General features: G+C 39.4%; 1 protein-coding gene across 1 annotated transcript in view; it reads right to left on the bottom strand.

Moving 5' to 3' along the window:
• Positions 1-19,330, bottom strand: part of PHEX (phosphate regulating endopeptidase homolog X-linked) — a 103,824-nt gene that overhangs the window by 44,093 nt on the left and 40,401 nt on the right. The window contains exons 11-12 of the mRNA XM_015621659.3: positions 16,139-16,267; positions 12,581-12,682 (exon numbers count right to left, since the gene is read on the bottom strand). Of these exons, the coding sequence (XP_015477145.1) occupies positions 12,581-12,682; positions 16,139-16,267 (231 nt within the window). The remainder of the gene's footprint in view (positions 1-12,580; positions 12,683-16,138; positions 16,268-19,330) is intronic.

The following is a 19,330-nucleotide window of genomic DNA, read 5'->3' on the forward strand; positions in this document are numbered from 1 at the left end:
TTTCACTCTGCTTAACAACCTGCCAACGTGGGAATGCACAAGTGTTTCAGTGCTCCAAAGCAGCCCAGTTTCCAGCCTATTCAAATTCTCACTTGACAACCAAGCGTGTGAGCATTCTGAGAGCCTTTTTGCCTCTCAGAGTATGACTTGGATATTTTATACAACACTAAGTACTGACATATTTTACTTATTTTAAAGAGAAAACAAAACAAAACATATATCTCATGACAAAGTTTTATGAGTCTGACAGAGATTCTGTATATTAACTCGACTCAATAACTTTGTGAAGATCATTTTTAAGCTTCTAAATATGTAAAAAATTAATACAATTACAGCTCACTGAAAAATTACCATGAAATACATAGTGAAAGCTAAAATCATTCATGGCAAAGTAATGTTCCATTTAATTACAAAGATTAATTCAGCCTTTATATATGTGCCCGGTCTTTTCATTTTTCATTGAGAACAGATGATTTAAGAGCCATCTGGTAAAACTGCAGCATAAATATCACTGCATCTATCTAGGGTTTACATATGGAAAACTAGGAAAATAGAGTGATGGATTTTGGCAAAACACAGGAAAGTTCCATCACAGAGCTAAAGCCCAGTCCTACAGACGTCAGTAGGAAGTCACTACTGACTTGAGTGAGAGATGGATTGAGCTCACCCTAATGATGCACAGAATTCCCTTTGTGGGAAAATGAAATATCAGGGATTTTCACATCGTCAACTACAATGGAAAGTGAAGTGGCAAGTCAAACATGAACACTTGGCCTGAAATGACAATATTTAACAGTACTTGATCTGCAGTCAACTGTCTAATCCAAACTCAAGACGACAGATTATCATTATTTATTTTTAAAACTTGGCTTAACTGTCCTCTTTTTGTTGCATGTCACAATAATAGAAGCTGTATAGACTTTTCAAGATCTGGTGTTTCATTTAATGATAATTCACATACCACCACACTGCACCATAACCATCCCTTCTGCATTACAATAATTGTTTTGAATGCTCTAAAATAATTGCTAAAATAGTAAAGACATAAAATACAGCTATCATTCTGTCTTTGTAATAGCTTGAGGCCAAGGCTAAAGGAAAAAAAAAAATAATTAAGTGACTTATGTGAATAATGGCACCCATGTATACATAAAATTGCTTTCAGTTAAATACACATTATGATTTCAAAAGTAGCTGAGTCCATTTAACAACTTTGTGTTGCAAAATGAAAAAAATGTCCTAGCCCTTGTTCTTCTTCCCTGCTCCTCTCAGCTCTGTCCATCTTCTCATGCTGCCTGCACCCCCAGCCTCCAAAGGCTGCCTCAGCTCCTCAACACATCTTTCTGTGGGACCACTTAACACATCAATAAGACAGCAGAAATTTAACCAAGTTTTTCCCCAGCTAATTTTCTGCCAGATCACTGAGCTGAATCACTCAGTCACTACATGGAGAGGTTCTAGAACTTTTACAAGTGCTAGGGATGCATGATGTGGAAAAGTGGAGGATTATGTGGCACACTAGTTACCACCTCCTCTGAATGATCTTTTGAAACCTAAGCCTGACTCAGAGAAAACTTACTGACAAGTAAATACTACTTAGTACATTTAAAAATACCATACCATACCTTATAATCCTAGGAAACAGAGAAGAAAAGGGGCACAGCAATTCCTAAGCAAATTGTTCATTGGGATTGTATGTTCAATATCTACTATTCAGCAAGACAATATTATTACTCACTGTAAAGATTAAAGCATCCAAAAGTTTAGTAGGACTACCATGAATGAAAGAATCAGAAAAAGCAACAATGAACTTCAGTACCACTCTTTCCTGTCCTAAATCTCTTCTGGCTCTCTGGAATACGATTCAGTCATTGGTTCAAGCACAGTGATGGAAGTTTCACTGGAATTAATTTTTCAGTTTGAACTAATCCCACATGAAATTATTATTTTATTTTAGCAATAGAACTGGACTAAATCAGAGCAAGTGTGAAATTAGCATCTTTATTTCTGTCTTACTTATATAAACATACTAATTGACTGTGATATTTTCATAAGCACAACTTCTCAGTTCAGTGCAGCACTACAATTAATAGACTTATTCATGTTTTCTTCTTCCACCAGGAACTCATTTTGCTTTATTTTTGTTACATTTGCTTTAATTTTGTTAAGAAAAAAAAATATTTGTCCATTTTATTTTAATTCTATTTTCCATTTGCAACCTCTCTATGACAATTAGCATGATTCCATTATCTTATACACAGAATATTACATGTGAGAGGCAGATATTCTGTCTTTCATGAACAGAATGTCAGATCTGCAATACCTTCCTTTGTGGCACACAGAAAACTTTCATCTTTGAAGATATAAGTGGACTTATACCACAGACCAGCACAAACAAGTTCCTGGCACAGGATATGTTTAACTGCTGACTATTTCTGTCCAAAGCACCCAGGTGAGTATTAAGGGTCTTTGTATTTTCTGTGTAGCTGGAATGATGCCCATGGGCCAGAAGAAAGGATGATGCCCAGATATGCAAAATGGCTCAGCTATGGCACCACACCAACAGTGACAACTCCAGCACTGGATTCCCCTCTGCACCCCTGTGGATCACTTGGGGCATGACTGCACCTGAGTGTGTGGAAAATTGGGAGCTCCTACAGCTGCACTTCAAACAAGCCAGAAACGAATGTATTGTGGTCTGAAGACACAGACTATCATTAGGATCATGCTGATATAGACACATGCCCCATGGTGTGTGCTGCTAAGCTGCCTTTGATAGGACTCATGCCAAGCTAGGTTTGAACTTTTACTTAGCACTGTAAAAACCATTCTCCTGCCTTTATTTTCAGGCAACAATACATGACTCCCAATACAGTTATGTCTGAAAACCAAACAAATACTTCCAACTCAAAATTCTCTTTGTGTTTTGAAATTACCTTAGATATCTTTATTGACAAAATTTTGCACCAGGATCCTGAGGATTTGCAGTAGCAAAAAAACCCCAACAAAATTAAATAGCCACCTTTGGCTGGTCTTTGTCACATTGGTGAGCTGCAGAAATTATTGTGTTGAGTTTTCCATAGAAGCTCCTTCCTGGACCCATTTCACTGCTCACCCCCAGAACACCTCATGAGTTGATCCACACTCCTATGTTCATGCCACCTCTTGCTGAAAACACACCCACCTGGATCCAAAAATCTTTTCTGATGTTTTGTTTTAGCTCTGGGCAAGCAGCAGGCTTAAGAAAACCCACTGTGCTAGTAAAATAAAAGTCCCCAGAGAGACAAAAAAACTGCTGTGTGCTGAGATCTCTAGCACTAGACACTGCAAGAGGGGCAGGCTCAGAGATCAGGAGAGGGTGAGGAAGCTCTCTCCCCATCATAACTGTATGGGAAATGATTTACCACAGCGTTCCTCTTCCAGTTTTATGCAAAACTCTGAATAACCTGCTCCAGAAAGAGACAACTTCTGACCTTAGCCTCTGCTTGCATCAGTTTATATTCATTTAACATTTTCAAGGTTAAGCAAAGGTTGCTGAGCACTTTTTTAAAATAAAGAATAGCATGTGAAAAAATCCCTTTTCATTTCTCATTTCCCAAGTGAACTTCAGCTGCAGTCTTGATGCAACTGAAACCAGACACAGCAGAGACTCCTTTAATACTACTCAGACTGAAATAGTGAATGAGAATTTAAACACAACTATTACTCATGACTTGCATGTTTTATCTCTGAGGAGGAATTCCTTTTGCTTGAACAGAGACTCTGACCAACACTGTACCAGTAAGCGTGTCACTATCAGTTGCCCATGCCTTGTGATATATGGGGGGAAAGCAGATGAGTACATAATCAAAAACATAGGCTGCAGAATATAGAAAAAATATATTCAAAAAATACTCTATTCCCTGCTCAAGATCAAATTCCTCTCTATTCCAAACCTTTACATATTTTTATTTTTAAACAAATTATATCTAGGTATTTTCACATTGATGAAGCTCATCCCATATGCAGAAAACTGAGCACAAGGCACTTCACAGCTCCCTCCCAAATGAGGGCAGCCAAGGAAGCCTTTACTCTTAGTCACAGCATCCTGGTCTCTTAAAAGGTCACTAAAGGAACAAATTCCTGAGTCTGATGAGCTCCATGTGGTAAACCTCCTTTACAAGTAAACTCCAGCAATACCAGTACCTGAAACCATTTAAAATCTCACAACTTTGCTTCAGACTCCAGAGACTGGTACAATACCTAAGCAAGTTGAGGTGCTGCTGGTTCATCCTCCTGGTTGTGGACAGCTCAGTGCCAGGACTGAGGCTCCATAGTGGGGTCCCAGCCCACAGCTCCTCTCTCAGTGGGCATTTACAGGACATGGAGATCACCACAGGCAGGAAATGCACTTTTATTGCAAAGAGCAAGGAAATGCCAAGCAGACACCTGAGCATGCCCTTGTAGATTCCTCCACACAGAGAATGGCTCTCCTGCACCTCCATATCTGCTACTGCTGAGCAGGGGGATGACACTGTCTTTGTTACTGCACCTCTACAGGAGACAGGTTTATTTGTTAAAATAACTAAGATAGTGAAAGTTAAAGCTGAAACTGTCCAAGACTTCCAGGGGTAGTGGAGGACCTCTTGCTCTTTGGAAGAATTACTCCGTCATTTAGCATAAGAATGCTTTCATGTTGGGCTTCTGCCATGAAACCTTCAGATTCACCCTAGTTTCTGAGCATCTGCAGGTGTCTGTCCATCTGTCTCCCTCCTATTTCAAGCATGAGATTTGTCACAAATGTTTTGATGTCACACACCCATTCTGGCCTTGTGTAGTCATGGCAGAGTCTAAAAAATGACAGCTGTGAGATCAGGGTTAAATACAATTTCCTCTTCCTTCACCTGTTTTCCACTATCTGTTTGCACGGTGCTCAGGTTATTAATGGAACTGACATCCCTGCACAACTGAGTGAGCAGTAGCAGCAGCCAGATAACAAGGGAGAAGCTGACAGCAGCAATCTAACCCCAGAGATAAGAGATAAGCAAACATGCCATGGCTATTAGTTTCAACTCTGGCCAATGGAGAAGAACATCTCCTGTGGTTACTGATCAGGAAAGACCAGTCTTCCGGTGAAGGTTAAATTAAATTCAGGATGTGATAGATTATTCTTAGAGTTCAAAAATTAAAGTTTGTGATGAGAAATAAATATTTGATGTAAAACAAATGAGAAAGTGAAGGGGATGTTAATCTCATAGAAAGACCTATTTTTATTCTGAGAAAAACATGGAACTCTTCTACACTAGAAGGAAAATACCATTCTCTGTTTTTCCCAGGTGAAAAAAATGTTAATCTAAGAATTGGCATTTTCCAAACAGCTGTCTCAGGAATGGTGCAGGAGTGGCAGCCTGAAAATCCTGACCAAATTCCAAACTAGGCGAGAAGTGCAAACTTTTCAAATCCCTTACATCATTTCTGAGCAGCAACTACTTTCCTTCCAGCTTCCTATTGAGTTGTCCCCATATTTTCATATGTCCATGCACATGGTAGAAGAAGGATTGGGCTGCTCAGCCTCAAAAAGGGATGACTGAGAATGAACCTCATCCATGCCTATAAGTATCGGCAGGGAGTGTCAGGGGATGGAGCCCTTTGGAGGCTCCACTCGATGGTGCTGAGCAGCAGAATGAGAGGCAGAAACTGATGCACAGAAAGTTCCACCTGAACATGAGGAAGAACTTCCATACAGTGGAAGTGACCAAACACTGACACAGATTGCTCAGAGAGGGCATGGAATCTCCCTCACTGCACATGTTCAAGAACCATCTGGGCACAATCCAGCCCCATGTGCTCTGGGATGACCCTCCTTGAGGAGGGAGATTGGACCAGATGACCCCATTGTGGTCCCTTCCAACCTGAGCCATTCTGTCTTTCTGTGAAATATTAGTTAAACCAGAAAGATAAACACCTAGTGATATATTTAATGTACAAGAGAATTGCAGACATGTTGGAAAAGAGTTAAAATGTGACTGTTTTTTCCAAGCTTCAACACATTTCAACCTTCTGAAGAGATCTGTTCATTGCTCCTTGCAATGCAACTACTACAGTACAACCAGGCCCTCAAATTTTTTGCATCTAGGCAGATATTACCCTAATTTCAGAATGCTCACTTCCACAAAGGAGAAGTGTGGCTAAGGTTTAATTGGCACTCAACAAAAGTACATTTTCCAATTTAGAAATGGGAAGGTTGTTTCAATAATATCTGAATCAAACTTTCCAGTAAAACCAGTAAATTAGGAAGTCAGCAGTTACCCCTGTGACTTTTGAACAGGAGTGAAGTGTCTAACTGCAATTAGAGTCTTTGGAAATTCCTCCTGCTTTTCTTAGCTCTTCTGAAGTATGTCTTGCAGCTTCTATGAGTGCTCTGAAGCAGTCTTACACTTTGTGAAGTTCTCTGACATCCTTGAAGCAAAGATACAAAATCATCTTAAAGGAATGTGTAAAAGGTGTCTTGCAAGCTTTAGTTTTGAAACTCCATCCCTCTCTTTTTACCAAGTGTTGTTCTATCAGTTTTGTTCTGGCTTTCATTCTAGAAATAGCCATTGAAATCAGAGGCACTGAGTCTCAGGGTTCTTTCCTCTGTCATATTTTTGCACTAGTTTTCATAGTGGGGTCCCCAGACCCCACAAGACTCAAAAGGCATTTTTAATTTTTGCAGAGCACCCAGTAACCACTTTCAAGACTGGATGATTTGTCATCTTTGTGCAAAACTAGCTTGGCACTAAGCAAGATTAATTTCGTCTCCTGAAAGTGTGGTGCCTGGCCTTTTTGCCTGGGCATCATCTGAGGCATTTTTGCTTCAGATCTCAATGAAATGTTATTTTTCAGAACTGTATCTACTGCATGCCTTGGGCAGACTATGTAAAGAAAAGCAGGAGGCTCCATCCTCACAGTATGTATTGCTGTGACTTTACAGAAGTGAGAGTGAGCACAAAAAGAGAACAGGCAATGATGATTCTCTGGTTTCTGCACTGTCACAACATAGGAGAAGGTGACATTTTTCAGACAAGCAAAAAGACATGCTTTTTAACCACAGAGCACAGTGAGACTCATAGCTTTGGGAAGTTATGGATGATGAAAATTGTTGTGAGTTCAAAAAGTCATTAGACAAACCCACAGCAGGAAAATATGAATAAATCCAAAGACACCACTTCTGGCTCAGGAAGCAAGTGAGCTGCAGTTTGTCAGAGGCCAGGAAAGGACAGTGGGAATGTGTCTCTTTATGCTTGCCCTGTCCTTATATTCATCTCTAAACATCTGCTACCATTTGGCCACTGTCCGAAGCAGACACTGGACTCTGCTCTGAGCTGTATATGGTCATAGTGAAATCACCCAAATGTGAAGAGAAAGACGCCACAGAGAACTGAGAAAGGGGGTTACAGCTCAAATAATTGACTGCAGGGCTGGATAGGGCCAGCAAGCTCTGGCTGGGAAATGAATGGCTTCAGTGGGATAACCCACGGACACCTACCTCCTTTAAAGTACCTATACTTTGTAAAATCAGGGCTTCTACAGATAGCTCCTGATTTCCTAAGGGCTACTGGCCCAAATTACACTGTGTTGTCCAGGGAGGGTTTCTGTAGTTCTCTGAAGCAGCAGAACATGCCCTGTAGGCTAAACAAAGGTACCTAACACTGCCTGAGAGAGCCACCTGTAGCTAGGTATGGTCCTGATATTTTCCTGTGCTCCTCTTGACTCAGTCTTCAGGCTCATAGATGTGGAGAAAACAAATGTTGCATATACAACTTCCTTAGAAATAAAGCAAAGCAGCAGGCAAGTTCAGGAGCCAAATGATTGCACAGTGACCTTGGGATTTGTGCTCCATGACTTAAGGAGGTTAATAATGTTACAGAAAAATCTTACTAGAGGAAAAACAAGCTCTTTTTTGGCTTATCATCCATGCTTTAAAAATAGAACTACAAAGCAAAAAAAAAAACCAAACCTAACTTCCAAATAGGAAGTTATTCCTGTGCAACAGCCTAACAAGATATTTTACAAGAGAATTGCAGAATTTAAGAAAAACATCTTTTTTCAAGCCTCCAGTTAAATCCAAGAACAAAGGGCATTTTAGGAAGGAAAAATAATAAATCATAAAATAATATTTCCTGCCCAGGAATGGGAATAATTTAACATGTCGGTGATGATCTTCCATTGAATTATCCTTTGAAAAGCAGAAGCAATAAATTACCATTTTAAAGAAGTGAGCCCTCACCACACAAGTTAAGTCAATGGAGTTTCAGTTGTGGGTTCCCCCTTTCCCCTGTGGCCCACCACGCCAAAACACAGCTGTCAATACCATTTAGCCATCACAGCTGGCTGCATTCTGCACCTTCACGGTAAGGGAAACAAAAGGGTCTCCCCTCTCTCCTCCCTCCCCTGCTGTCCTGCTCAGAGGTTGTGACATGGCCATGGGTAACTCACAGAACATGCATTTGAAGACTCTTGCCGGGCACACCCTTGGAGCGGCACCCAATTAAATCATTTCTCTGTTCTGCAAATGAGGGCAAAATGCAATGACCCTTACAAAAGAGACTAAAAGGGCAAGAACAGAAACCTGTTTGGGGTGCTGGTTTGTTTGTTTGTTTATCAGAGCATTCCACTGAAATTTCGGAGGGTTGAGAAGACATACTTGAAGCAAACTTGAAATGGTAGTCAAATATGGTACAATAAAGAAGGGCTTGAGTAGAGCAGAGGAGTAAGGACAGGAGAGAAAACAGCATCACAGCAGAGCCGAGCGCTTCTCTCGGACTCAGAGCTCCTTTGGAAGCAGCGTGAGCTCCATCCAGAGAGGCAGGTGAGAACTGCACGTGAAGATAGTCACCTAACCCTGTTAGAAACCTTTTCTGTAAAATAAGCTTTTAGATGTCTGGTTTAAATTCATCTTTTGACCACCGAAAGAAAGGAATGGAGGGAGGAGAGAGGTAAATTATTAGATGTTATCTCATTATATTGTTTTGTTATAAAAGGAATGTCAAACCTTAACTCCAAACTATACAAGGGCTAAAGAAATTATTCTCAAGGCTGCAAGACAATTGTTCCCTGTGTCACATGGAGTAGTAGATTTGATCCTTTTAACATCAAATTAGTAGTGTCCCCTCTGAGTAACATAAAACAACAGGACAGACACAAAGAGTGACAGAAAGTGATTAGATAGAGCTGACAAGCTGCCTAAAGCAAAATTCAAGAATAGTTTCTACCAGAAGGTCCTTTGTAAGTCCTTTGGAGGTCGATGGTTCCTTTGATTGCAAAGCATCAGGCTGACAGCAAGGTATACAAATTTGGCCTCAGCCAAGCACAAAAGAAAGGTGGGCATCAGTCAGAAAACAGGAAGCAAAAAACACACAAAACAGTGAGTATCTGAATAACAGAGAGGATTTGCAATTAATTCTATTTCAAACCTGCCATGTCCTTTACATTTCAGTGTTGTCATCTAAAGATACAACCACCACAAGGCTATCTGTGCTCATTGTCCAGACCCCCAGATCCCACATTGACCCTCTTCTTCTTTCAGGAAATGAGTAAAAAAAAATTTAATGACCCAAATATGCCTGGAATTAAAGAAAAACTAAAGGCAAATTAAATAGATCACATGGAGGCACAGTAAATAAAACCACCATCAGGTTTCTGCAGTTAATTTCTTTTCAGAGCATTTGAACATTTCAGGAATGTAATGAGATTAAAAATACAGAGGATGAGCAAAATATCTGAATCGGTCATTTCCATGTAGGATATAGCTCTGCCATGGAACTTAGGGCAGAACCTCCAATCTGCACAACTACAAGGGACAATGTGACAGTTACTGATTTCTGTTTATGAAAACATAAAAGACCAAACCATCCTTTATCTAACTAATAGCTTCCTTTCTTTACTTAATTGATAAAACAGAATTAGAACGTTTTGGTTGGAAGGAAGAACATCTTGTCCAATGGCCAGAACACCTCAGGGTGACCAAAAGTTAAAGCACGTTGTTAAGGGCATTGTCCAAATGCCTCTTAAACACAGGCTTGGGCCATCGACCACCTCTCCAGGGAGCCTGTTCCAGTGTTTGACCACCCACTTGATGAAGAAAAGCATCTTAAGGTCCAGTCCAACCTCTTCTGATGAAGTAGCTTTGAACTGCTCCCACACATGCTGGCACTAGACTCCAGGAAAATGAGATCAGCACCACCCTCTCCACTTCAGGAAGATGTAGAGGTAGCCCCTCAGCCTTCTTTTCTCCAAACCAGATAGCCCCCAAGTTCCTAGCTGTTGCCCTGCACTCTCTCTCTTCCAATTAATACTTGCTGCCTGGTGTTTCTCCACCCTGGGTGCAGAGCCCAGCATGTGGATGAGATTTATTGACAAGGAAGTGCAACTTTTACAGATCTCTACAATAAAGTAATACTGGGGGTTTTTCTAACCAACCAATCTTCCTCATAAAATTCATGCTTGTCTTTGCTGCTTTATTAAAGCCTAAGCATTGAAAAAGTAACAGCAGAAAGTGCTAGACTCATGAGATTTAATTAGAACAGTGCAACAGATTTTGAAGGTTCTGTTGTATTATAAAACTTAGATTTCCCCAGTGAATTATCTGACCCTAAATGTAATGAATCTATTTCTTGAATTAAAAACATGCTCATCCAAGTGTTCCAGGACAAATAGAAGATCTATCATTAACAATAAATAATATTTAATAAACATGCATGCACTCCATGTCTGGAAAGCTACCAAATGTCTCTCTAGGCTCTTTCCTTCCAGCCAAGTAGCTATTTCTGTGAATCTGAACTTAAACTTGTAGACGTAAGTCGTATCACATAATTGTTGCTGCAGTATCTAAGGCATTACATAACACTCGTGTCTTACAAGTTTGACCTGCTTCCTATGTCAGCAAGCTATGAAATGGTTTTTCAGAATGATTTTAAATCATTGGCTATTTGTTTAATAGATTATGGCTTGTAGTATTATTTTTGTTGTACTTAGGGAATTTAGTTTGTCATGCATTGTTCAGCCCAGACTCACTCCACTAACTTCTGAACCTTCATTGATGTGTCTAAATTGGGAGCAAAGTGCCATGTGCTTCCAAAATGTGTCAACAGAGAAAAACAGCCATCTCTACCTACCAAAGATCTAGCCTACCTTCTGATGAAAACCCTCCTTAAAATGGGAAGGGGAGAGCTTTTCTTTGGAGTTCATTGAGTTTTGGCAATGTTTGTATTGTTTCCCTGCTGAAAGGCAGGTAGCAAATTTTGAAAAAAAAAAATCACTAAGCAGGTTACTATATAGAAATGTCTTTATTAAGGAAATCATTAGAAAATCTTCCTGCTCATATTTAGCATCAATTTTAACAAATATCTAAATTACAGATCATTCTACTTCTAATGGTATTTCTAGGGAAAAAAAAATAGCATAACAGCCAGTAAGAAGTAATAACTGCAGCCCATTTACCACCAGGTTAGCAGGAAATAAATGTCATTTTACAATTGTTCTCTTGCTATAGAGTTTATTGGTGCATTTACGAAGCTCTATTTCATTTGCACATATATGAAGAGGACTGCTGTATAAAATGCAAATGGACTGCACATGGAATTTCAATCATTCCAATGATATAATGGCTCAACAGCCTTTTCATTAGAATGACTAAAAAACTTTGAAGGCCGTGTTTGCTTTTAAATCAAAACACTGCTATTTTTATTCAAGCACAGAGAGCAGGAACAGTTCAACTGCACTTGCCTGTCAGTTTATTCAAAGAGGGTGCTTAGTAATTCACTGATATCCCATTGCCTCAACAAATAAGGACACAGACCTACACAACGCCCTCCACTTGTCTTTTTATATGCCCCCTCCAATTTCTGCTCTGGGGGCAGAGCTCTGCATCTGGATAATCTTCCTCTCCACTCATCATATGCTGTAAATGTGGGAATAGAGTGAAAAGGAGGTTTTGAGTACATCCTCCTGCATTCACCTTTGCCTCCTGCATTTTTTTGTGACTTTATCTGAAAGCAATCAGGGCCAGTAATGCCATCCTTGATTATAACACTTCATAACTGGCATCGTTCTGTCAGGAAATTGATGTTCAGCTGGGATGGCCATGACACTCTCAAAAGCTCTCAAGTTAGGCTTCCTACCACAACACTGGAAAAACTATGAAATCTGAATTATTCTCACATCCCCTTCTAGGCTCAATCCTCCATCTTCAAAGCAAATACCCTCAGCTGTCACAGGTATTTCAGACACTGTTTTCTGTCTATAGATTGGTGTGTCCCTGGGATCCCAAAGTGAAGACTTTGTCAAGAAAACCCAAATCTGAAATTACCTCATAGTCTACATCAGCCAGAGCCAGACAGAGAAAGGTGGACATAAGGGAAGAAGAACAAGGTAACAAAAATAACTTCTGGAGAGAAACAGGAGCTCAGATGGCTCAGCATCCAGAAAAACAAATATGTCCCTTCGCAAACAAAATGATCAGTAACTGGAACTGCAAATACAGTCCATGACATACTGCTATCATTCATTTCAAATCTTTATCATAACAAGATTTTACTTATTCAACATTTATATTTGTTACCTTCTCATGAGCTTTTCTTTTTGTTTCAGAGTCCATCCAGTCATTTTCCTTTTCTAACATATCCATAAAAGCCCAGCGAATTCCTTCAGTCAATTCTTCCATCTGAAAAATATTTAGAAAATCCTTCCCCAGTAAAATATATCATGGCAGAATCTTTGTAAGGAAATGTTTGGTACAAGTAGGAGTGGTAGGCTTGGTTAGACCACAAATGATTGCAGATCAGGTAGTATTGGCTGTCCTTTCTTGAAGGTTAATTTCTCCTCCCTACAGTACTAAGACACTTCTTCTGAAGGTAAGTTTTTTCCACCTTCTTTCTCTTCTGGTATCACACACCCTGTTCAATGCTGATCATTTCATGTCATATTTGTGAGAATACCCATCTTGAAATCATCTAAAACACTGAGAGATTTGCAGTCCTTTGGGGAGATTTATGGCCCTTAGGTTCTAGATCACTGGCAGAAGGAGCCAGCTGAAAGGCATTTGCACAAATAAAGCCTTTCCTGCAGAAAGAATGTCTTTAGCCTGGTTTGGTTTATGTGAGACTGAGACACACCTTATTAATACTGGCAAAGAACTGAATTGGGGCTGACAGGATCATGATCCAAATACAAAGCAGTAACCAAATATTTATCTTGTATTTAGCTGCATTTGTGAAGCATTGCTACCCTTTACTTACTGCAGGGAGGGAGTGGCTTACACCACTGAGCAGCCTTAACTGCTTCTGTGGTCCTGGACCACCAGTGACAGCTTGAATCTGTGCAAAACTGAGAAAGCCCACAATCACTTCATCGCAGCTGCTTCTTCAGACACCTCTGCAATGCCAAGACCACATCTTAAGCAAGTAAAAAATAGTAATAGGACTGTTCAGTGAGTATACACACTAAGAAAACCCTGAAATGACAGGAAACAAGAACTATAATGGCTAAGATATGAGTTATATTAGTCTAAAGAGCCCTCATTCCTATGGATCCGTCTGGCAGTCCAGAAAAGTGTATGAAATCTGCTGCTTCTATTTACATCAGCAGATGAACCCCATGACAGATAGCCATGGGGAACACTGTGAGAGAGGCAATGAGAGGATCCAGCCACTGCCTGAATCCTTTAGCACAAACCAGGGCTGAGACAGCACAAGACATGACAGATACCCATTAGATGAAGACTTACTGGAACTTTGCACTATCAGTTACGTTACATTTAAAAATAATGAAAATGTCAAGCAGCAGAGATTTGTATAATCTTATTCCATCAATCTAGTAGATCTGAAATGTCACTAAAAGCAGGGACTAAACCCTCAAAGGCAACATTACTTTTAGCTAAATTGTCATTAATGTATCAGATTAATATTTTAATCTGGAACTGTCCTTTATTTGTGGTGCTGTCAGAAAAAATGCAGCAAAATTCCCTGGATTATTCATTTTTTCCTACCCTTTTCAAAAAACATTTTCTTCTTTTTAGAGTCAATATGGGTCAACCAGAGAAGGTCTAGCATTAAATATGACTAAAGAGTGAATATTCACAGTAAACTGCATCACAGGAAATAAGGTAATTTAAAAGTATTGATGACAGAGCAGTGACTCAATTAACTTCGTTCACTAATGAGGTGAACTCCCTGTATTTGGAGGTTACAAGTTCAAACCCAAGCTCTGCAGCTGGGCCCTGGTGTATACTTAGGCTTTATGCAGCAGCTGTAGCTGCAGGGGGCAGGGGCAGAAACCTATTCCTGCTATCAAAGTTATTACTGAAACCGCTCAGGCGTATCTGTAAAAAACACTGCAGGCACTCTGAGTTAGAAGCAGTGCTATATTTAGACACAAATAATGTCTTTCTTGATAAAAGAAGAGAAGTATCTAAGGTATGAAACATCAATCAGAAAACATGGGGGGGAAAGAATCTATATTATCCGTAACTCAGGATTTGCTTATCATAGACAGATACATGCCGTAAGCAAGAAAAAGAAAAAAAAACCAGCTGTACAAATAAGAGTGCTTTACTCACATGTTTTCTTACTGTTTAAGAAAGAGAAATAGAGCTGAAAACCAGTGAAATGAAAATGATAAAGCCACAAATTATTAACTTGAAAAGCACACTTCTAAATTAAATGCAATGAATTTCACCTGTATGCAATTTTATCTCCATGTGTTGTTCATTTTAAGACTGAATATTGTGACCTACACTATGAATTTTATATGCATTTCTCACTATGGGTGCTACTGTGAATTCAGACTTGATAATTTTCCAAAGCTTTGGTCTAAAAAGAATGTGCACACTAAGAAACATTCTAATTAACTGGCATTTCAAGAGAAACCAATGTCTGCTCTGTTTCTCATCATTTTCCTCACATATGAAAATACGAAAAAGTGTCCATCCCTTCCATAAAGTGTACATTTCTTATATTCCCACTCTTCCCACTTATCCATGCAGGATAACACACTGCATATGCCTAGCATATTTTTGCCACAAAATGGCCAAATGGCACATTACAAACTGGATCAAGAAAAAGGGGATTGAAAAGCTGGATCTCAGAGAGGAAACTCCAGATGAAGGCAAGTATGAAAAGAAATGCAGAACCTGAGAGGGAAACAAAGATTTGGACAGCTCAAATGAGTGTGTGGAAAAAATTGAATCCTTCCCTGAGAAAGGAGTCCAAGTAGATAAAGTTAAACAGGCAAACTAAGACCACTGATCCAGGGCAGCACAGGGCTTTCAAAAAGCTCCCAGCACAGGATGCCATCTCATGTTTCCTAAATGGTTGTGCCTCTCCTGCATGGAGAGCTAAGTTCAATGACTAAATGAGTCAATTTAAAACTGATTACTGCTGGAAAATCAATGGCCGTAAAAGCAGATATTGGAAAACCTTATAAGAAAAATATGAACTGAAAATAAGTCATAAATTACTATGAAGGGTAATTAATTATTTGAATATATTATTGAGAGAAGTGATAACATAGCTATTGTTGAAATTTTAGAATGAGGATGAACATCTCTCTATACTCAAATGGATGGAAGGAAATTTCCTTCCACTGTTCAGCAGAAAAGATTTGAATCACAAATATAAACTCCCACTCTGTGGCTCTCAGCTTTCCTTAAATTGGGCCAGATATCTCTCACATATTTTTGCTCAGCTGTAGCAGTCACAGCTTTCAAAGGGTAGTCCTAAAGCAGAGAAGTCTCAACCAGTTTTTTGATTAGTCAGTAAAAACTTTAATAAATTATATTAGCTATACTAAACCACTTCTCCTCAATACCCCTCACTCTGTTCCTGCACAGCCTGGCTGTCACTATTTACATAAATTAACAGCGTTCAACCTGGTTTTGAACTGTCTGCTTATTTGTCTGAAGAACTGCAGATGGAAGGGAGGGGCAGGGCCCAGATGTGTAGAAAGGTAACATTTCTTCAAATTAATTAAATTTTCTCCTCGTGTTCTGGCTTTTTTTAATTCAATTAAAACATTTTAAAGAATCTTATCTCTTTTTAAACTTTGTTTTAACATCAAAGGCAATTTGTGAGGATGAAACCATTAACTGAAAATTTCCAGACACAGACTGCAAAGGACTCACCATCTTTTTCTTGTCTTCTTGAAAATGGGCTTTCACGAACATCTGACCCACAACATAGGGGAGGGCATTTTCTACAAGGTCCACACATTTATCCCACTGAGGCAGCAAAGTTGTAGTCCCATGGATCACCTGTTGACAGGGGCATATATTAGGCCATAACATCATACTGTTTAAGAAGAATCCTCATGTAGTATAGGACAAAGCACATTTGTCAAAAAGCCACCAAAAGGAAATAATGATACTCTGCAGTTATTTCTATTTTCATCCAATGCTATGAAAAATATTTTGAACACCACAAAATACCTGCAAGATTTTAAACTTAACAGTACAATGGTAGAAGTGACTTAGAGAGACTAGACTTAGAGAATCAGTGCTAACTTTGGACTAATCTTGGTATTCTTTCTGTGTTAAGTAGAGAGACAATTTCCTCTAGAAAAACCCTGCTGTGAGATATCACCTGAATATGTTTGCCTCTCCTCTGACAGGATAAGAAGCCTAGGTAGACTGCCCTCATGGAAACTGGGTTAGTTCTATGAAACACGTCCCTCAGAGTCCTCCATTGCCATGAACTAATGACATCTAACACAGATGGGTACGTGTCCACACCTTTTTGTCATTTACCTGTCCAACTACTTTTACAGCAGCTTGTGTAAAATAGTTGCTTTCAGTTCCTTTCCCATACAAATAATTTTCAGGAGAAAAGGGGTTTGTATCATCAAGAACACTGAATATGTTTGTTTCTACCCCAAAAATAAATAAAAAAAATCACTCTATGTTGCAGTAGAAAGATGTTGATAGAACAACTTGCATATTATACTAAAGGAATGGTATTAAATACATACTTTCAGGCTCTGATGCTGTCACCATAAATGAGCTTCAAAAGAAACAGTCAAGAATGGTCAGCACAACAAGGATCAAGGCAAAACACAACTCAAGAACATTTGCTACCTTGGTTTCCTTTTCACATAGGAGGAATGTTATTACTGTGGGTGCTTTCCTAGCTAACATTACATTGCTTATCAAGATGTAGTTTGTGTAAATAAATCCTGCACACAACAAGATAGAATATGGGTTCATGTGAGCAATAAGCAGTGCTGATTTGAGAAACTTTTGTTATTTTCAAAGTACAAAGTTTTCCCTTTCCACTTAAGGAACTTTTTAAGCTTTTCCACAGAGAACAAGCATAATCCCAGTCCAGCAGTTAACACCTGACAGCTGTGTAGAGGCAGAGTACAGTCAGCATCAAACCAGAGCAGGTGGGATAGGGATTCTGGCCTCTCACAGATTATAAAAGCCTCTTAAGCACCAATTTTGCAGTTTCTGAGCCCTTTCTTTTTCCCATTATTCTCCTCCTTTTAGCACAAGATTACATGTCCAGCAAAACTGAAGGGTTTGGATTTGTCTCTATCCAATAGGAAAATATTTCATTGGAAAATTCCAGAGCAGCTTAACCTTCAGCTATTGAAGGTGAGATATTTTGGTAGTTCAAAGATTGATTTTCCCTATCATATTGTCTCTAATTAAGCATAATCAATGACTCACACTTAAATACACCAGCGAATTGCATTTCCAAATGCTTTTTATTAATACTGTATATGCAGTAATAGATTTTCTACGGCAGAGACTACTCTGCTTCTAAAAGAAAACCCTATTAGTCAAACCAATACATAATAAGGTGATATTTTTTCTAAACAGAGCCAAATTTGACAATCAACTCCTTTACCAAATTCTTCAACCTTTATACGTAACACAACAAAATACTCAAAAAAAGATAAGAACAAAAGAGAAGAAAAATTCTCTCTGGGGTCAGAGTAAACCCACAATGGAGCTTTTTCCAGATGCATGGGGAAGGAGGGGAATTATGGCATTAGTCATCAGAGCTTGAAATTCCTTCCAAAAGCTGTGAGTAAGCATCAGCCATAGAAATATCAGGAGACAGAGCTGGCTTTTAGACTGTGACATACTATTATTACAACATAATAATTATCATTACTTTGAGGGAGGCTTGACTGTAAGGAGGATATAAAGGCAGCACAGACCGTGAGACCAATAAAAATAGAGCTGAGAGGAAGAGATTATATCACAGCTGTTTTATTGATATTTATGTTCCAACAGCCAACAGGAACTCCCTCAAATGGTCCTCCTAATATTAATGTACCTCTCTAAAACACAGTACTTCAGGTAGTAACAGTGGCTATAAATAGCAGGTTTCAAGCCCTCCCAGTCAATTCAGAGCTTCACGACACAATTAACCGACCTCTTCCCCAGGTGCCACTGCACATTTACAAGGTTTCAAAGTGCCACTGCAGAGGAGTTGCTGAGAGTTGCTGGTGTGGTACTCAAAGCACTTTCTCTAGAGTCAGCAGGTTTTTCCCATTTCTAAACCTGAAGTTTTTTTAAAGTCTCATCATTTTCCTTCTCCTTGCAAAAATCTTTAGGCCCAAGTGCCAAGATTTCTACACACAAGGTATAAAAGGCACCAATAGAAAATGAGAACCTGGTGAAAAAAAATAGTTTGCTTGTGATGGTTGATGCTGACTGAATTAATGAAGCAATGAGTGTATAAAATACACCTTTTCCTTTAACGGTCACTGATCTATCTCATGGTCATATCTTTTTAGTAGCAATTCAATGTTTTATTCACTTACCTGGCAAGGGGTTGGTGTGTCCTTTCTATGATTCTAAAGTGCCTCTAGTTTTCCATTCTCTGACTAGACAAACTATTCAACAATAGATGAGTCCAACACCTTGGACTCCATTCCTCATGTCCTTTCTATTGACCTGTGAAGTCAGTTCCACTGAGCTGTTTAGTCCAATTAACTTCACCTGTTAACGATTAGCTGCTGCTGTTTACTTCACTCACCTAACTCTCCATATCCAGGTCCCAGCGGCAGATAACAGGAATGAGTTGCTGATTCACTGCTTTTACTGTGCTTTAAGTTTTCACAGCTATTTACATGGCCAATATTGTTTAAGTTACTCATCAGTGACTTGGCAGGGGACCAGAGGCCTCCTCAGCGAGTTCACTGATGGCACAGAGCTGGGAGGAGAGGCCGATTCCCCCGAGAGCTGTGCAGCCCTTCAGAGGGGCCTGGACAGGCTGGAGAGATGGGAGAGGAATGGTCTGAAATTCAGAAAAGGCAAATGCAGGCTCCTGCCCTGGGGAAGGACAACCCCAGGCACCAGCACGGG

The sequence above is a fragment of the Parus major genome, chromosome 1 (genome assembly GCF_001522545.3).
Source record: "Parus major isolate Abel chromosome 1, Parus_major1.1, whole genome shotgun sequence".
NCBI lineage: Eukaryota > Metazoa > Chordata > Aves > Passeriformes > Paridae > Parus > Parus major.